Genomic DNA, 3,770 nt, shown 5'->3' with positions numbered 1-3,770 from the left:
TATACAAAATTATCAACAAAGAAAAATGGGAATAGAACTTAGAACATTCCAGAAGTTTTAATGATTTAAAGATGTTGACAAGTCTTCCTTCAGCTTTGACTTATTTTAATCCGGAATTACTTATCGGAATTGCGACTGATGCATCTAAATGTGGATTAGGAGCTGTATTATTTCACACAGAAAAAGATGGCAAAGAAAAACCTATAGCTTTTGCGTCAAGAATCTTAGCAAAATCTGAAATAAATTTTACCAATATTGAGCGTGAGGCTCTTGCCATAATGTTCGCAATTAAAAGATTTCCAGAATATTTGATTGGGACTAAATTTACTATCATTACGGACCATAAACCACTAGTCCATAATTTTACCAAGGTACTCAAGGACAATAGCACCATGTCCTTAAAGTTACTGTTGAATATGTTGATCTATGTTATTTTATTATTTATTTTGGCAATTGATTTATTTCTTTATATATCAATTTGTATTTAAATTTAATCTGTCAAAATTTTATATTAAAATTTTTTTGATAGATCAATTTGTATTAGTTATTTTTTTTTATTATTGTTTAGATATATAAAGGGATAAAAAAAAATGTAATGAGGATAAAAAAAATAAAAATGTAATTTATCAAATAATAAAATTTAAATTATGATTAAAAATAAAATGTGATATAATTACCTAACTATAATAAAATGTGGATATTAATACGATTCCAACAGTTACAAAAATGGAATATAACTTTGGGGGGTTACGACTTTAACTTAATGTATAATAGTGCGTACAAATTGTGCGTTGCAACGCAGCGTTTTAAAACGCATATAAAAAACGTAAACGCAGCCATGTATAAATTGATGCGTTAACTTTTATTTTTTCAATATGAAACATTTAAATTTAAAACAAAAAAAATTACTTGCTTTGTATTTACTACAAAGAAATAAAGGAAGGAAGAAGAGCAAGACATCCAAAATATTTGTTAAAAGAAATCTTTTTTCAGAATATATTAATATTAAAGGCGATTTAACACATTCGCAATTTTATAACTATACAAGAATGAGAAGATCAACATTTTCTTATATACTGGAGCTCATATACGAGGACAGGTGGAATAGTCAAAAAATTTGACATTCTAAGTAAGCCAATAGAAATAGGACTACCTAGCATAGAGATAGTGATAAAGGCTATTTGCATCCTACATAACATCATACAAAGAAGGATCAGCTTCCATTGATGATATAGGTAATACTAGTATTTAAATTTAAATAAATATATAAAAATCATATTTATATATATTTTTAAAATTATATTATCATCAATACAGATCCTACATTGGCTAACCTTACAACAAGACCATTTTTGGCAAGCAGGGAAAACAACTAAAGCTCACAGGAATCTAAAATCATTAGGGATAAATTTAAAAATTTTATAAATTCTTAAATTTTTATATTATAATAAATTTATTTATATTACTATTATAATAAATTTATTTATATTACTATTATAATAAATTTATTTATATTACTATTATAATAAATTTATTTATATTACTATTATAATAAATTTATTAATATTAAATAAAATTTGAATAAAGTATTGATCATGAAATAATTTTAAGTTTAGTTATATATTTGTAAGCTTAGTGTTAATTGTAATAGATTAAATGAAGTGGGATCCAAAGTTGAGGATTTATAATGGGGATGAAGGTTGTAGACTTGATTTATATATATATTAAACTTAACAATGCAAATATTTTAAATTGCCCTCAATCATAAGAGTGAAAAACTTTAGCCAGTATAAATAATTACAAATATTAATCATGTTTTGCTATATATTTATGCAATCTTATTTATATTTTTAAAATTACATTTTAGGAAGAAGTTAACACATAATTATCCACTACTAATTATATAAAAATTTTATTAATAACAATATATCAAAAATTAACACATAAACTACTAATTATATAAAAATTTTATAAATAACAATATATCAAAAATTAACAATATAACAAATATAAATATAAAAATTATATAATAGTATTAAAAGTTTCTGTTGGTTGTGTTCTATTGATCTTGATTATTTGCATTAGTTTTAAAACCTGTTTTAAAAAAAAATCTTCATCGGAATTGTAGCCTTCCATTGTATCAACTAGGCTATCCAAAAAGAGTCTATATAAAAGATAAATAAATTATAGATAAAAATAAGAATTACTGGATGCTAGATGACTTTTTTTCCAATACATTCATCAGAATTTGCAAATCATTTTTTGGCAGGTTTCCTTATTGGAGGAGGGGATTCCTGGAAGTTACTGACAGTAAGTCTGTCAGCAACAGTGGATTGCATGAAATTAATATATTTCTTATACTTGTATTCATGCACCCCTCCTCTAGATCCGGATAGACTGTCTAATTTTTCTTTGCTCAGTTGATACTTGAAATTTCTTAAACGCTTTTTTAAGTAGTTAACACTACAGTCATAATCAGGATATTCTTCTGATAATCTAAAAATAAAATTATTAATAATATAATATATTATTTAACTTAATTCCTATGATGGAAAGATGTTCCATCACAACGAATGTCTTCTTGTGATCAGGATGCGCCTGATTCCATATAATCTCTTCTGGTTCCAACATTTCTGCAAACCTCATTGTGATTTGGTCATTCCATGATCTAACATAATTAATATATGATGATTTAAAGATAATTATACTTACATTTTTGCTGGTGAATTCATTTCTCCACTTCAAAAAAATTTGAAAACGCAAGCAGGTTTACGTTTTGAAAAAAATAATTTAAATGAAAAACGGAAATGTGTACAATTTGAACGAATACATTTAAAATGCATTGCTTGCGTTTTGAAACGCAGCGTTGCAACGCACAATTTGTACGCACTATTATAGTGCGTACAAATTGAGGTAAATACAATTAGTGATGATGTTATTTATAATATTGAAATTGAAAATAACTTTTCCGATACACCTATTAATTTATAAAATACGTGATAAAACTTACAAAGAATAAGAATTATCTTACGTTATAAATGACATAAGGAATAATGAGCCTATAAAAAATAAAGTATATGAAAATATGGAATTATAACTTAGCGTTATTAAAGATTGTCTTTTCAAAAACAACAAAATTATTATTCCATCAAGCTTTAAAAAAAACGTACTGCAGACATTACATGTAGATCATTTGGGAGCAGGTAAAATCAAATCCTTAGTCAAAGATTTTATGTGGTTGTCTGGTATGAATAATGACATAGAGATGAAAGTTAAAAGTTGTGAGGATTGTAATATTTATCACGACAATCCTAAGAAAATACAAAATCCATGGATCTCGGCGACTAAACCCTTTGAAAGGATACACATAGATGATGTGGGTTCATTTTTCACAAAAAATTGGTTAATAATAGTCGACGCTACAGTAAATTTCCAATTATAGTTCCTGTTAAGAATATTACAACTGAAATTACGCTAAAAGAAATTTATAAAACTATTTCTATTTGGTATACCTGATAGTGAAGTTACGGATAATGGTACTAATTACACGAGTAAAGATTTTGAAAAATTTTGCAATGATAACGGCATAAAACATATATTAACATCCGTGTCCAACCGGCAGTCCAATGGCCAGGTTGAACGTATGGTGAGGACGTTTAAGGCGCATATGAAAAGAAATATTAAGATTGATTTAGACACTTCACTCGACAAATTCTTATTCAACTACAGAAATACAGCAAATAATACAACAGGGAAAAGAATGTTTAATC

General features: G+C 26.1%; 1 protein-coding gene across 1 annotated transcript; it reads right to left on the bottom strand.

The window, feature by feature from the left end:
• Positions 1 to 2,034: 2,034 nt before the first annotated feature.
• LOC135922216 (uncharacterized) lies at positions 2,035 to 2,809 on the bottom strand. Its single transcript, XM_065456631.1, has 4 exons — positions 2,713 to 2,809; positions 2,537 to 2,668; positions 2,208 to 2,496; positions 2,035 to 2,164 (listed from the first exon to the last, which is right to left on the bottom strand). Exons 1-3 carry the CDS (start codon positions 2,730 to 2,732, stop codon positions 2,256 to 2,258), a joined length of 393 nt encoding a protein of 130 aa, XP_065312703.1. The 5' UTR covers positions 2,733 to 2,809; the 3' UTR covers positions 2,035 to 2,164; positions 2,208 to 2,255.
• Positions 2,810 to 3,770: the final 961 nt, after the last annotated feature.

This window comes from Gordionus sp. m RMFG-2023, chromosome 1 (assembly GCF_954871325.1).
Source record: "Gordionus sp. m RMFG-2023 chromosome 1, tfGorSpeb1-WG-v2, whole genome shotgun sequence".
In the NCBI taxonomy this organism is placed as follows: Eukaryota; Metazoa; Nematomorpha; class Gordioida; order Chordodea; family Parachordodidae; genus Gordionus; species Gordionus sp. m RMFG-2023.
Note: the sequence above shows the minus strand (reverse complement) of the source record. Positions and strands in the feature narration are given on the sequence as shown.

Bases quoted from the DNA above. Each gene is read 5' to 3' on its own strand.
- LOC135922216 (XM_065456631.1), bottom strand. From the start codon at position 2,732: ATGAATTCACCAGCAAAAAT. The intron at 2,669-2,712 runs GTAAGTATAATT...TAATTATGTTAG, and splicing joins ATGAATTCACCAGCAAAAAT to ATCATGGAATGACCAAATCA. The intron at 2,497-2,536 runs GTTAAATAATAT...TTTTATTTTTAG, and splicing joins CTTTCCATCATAGGAATTAA to ATTATCAGAAGAATATCCTG.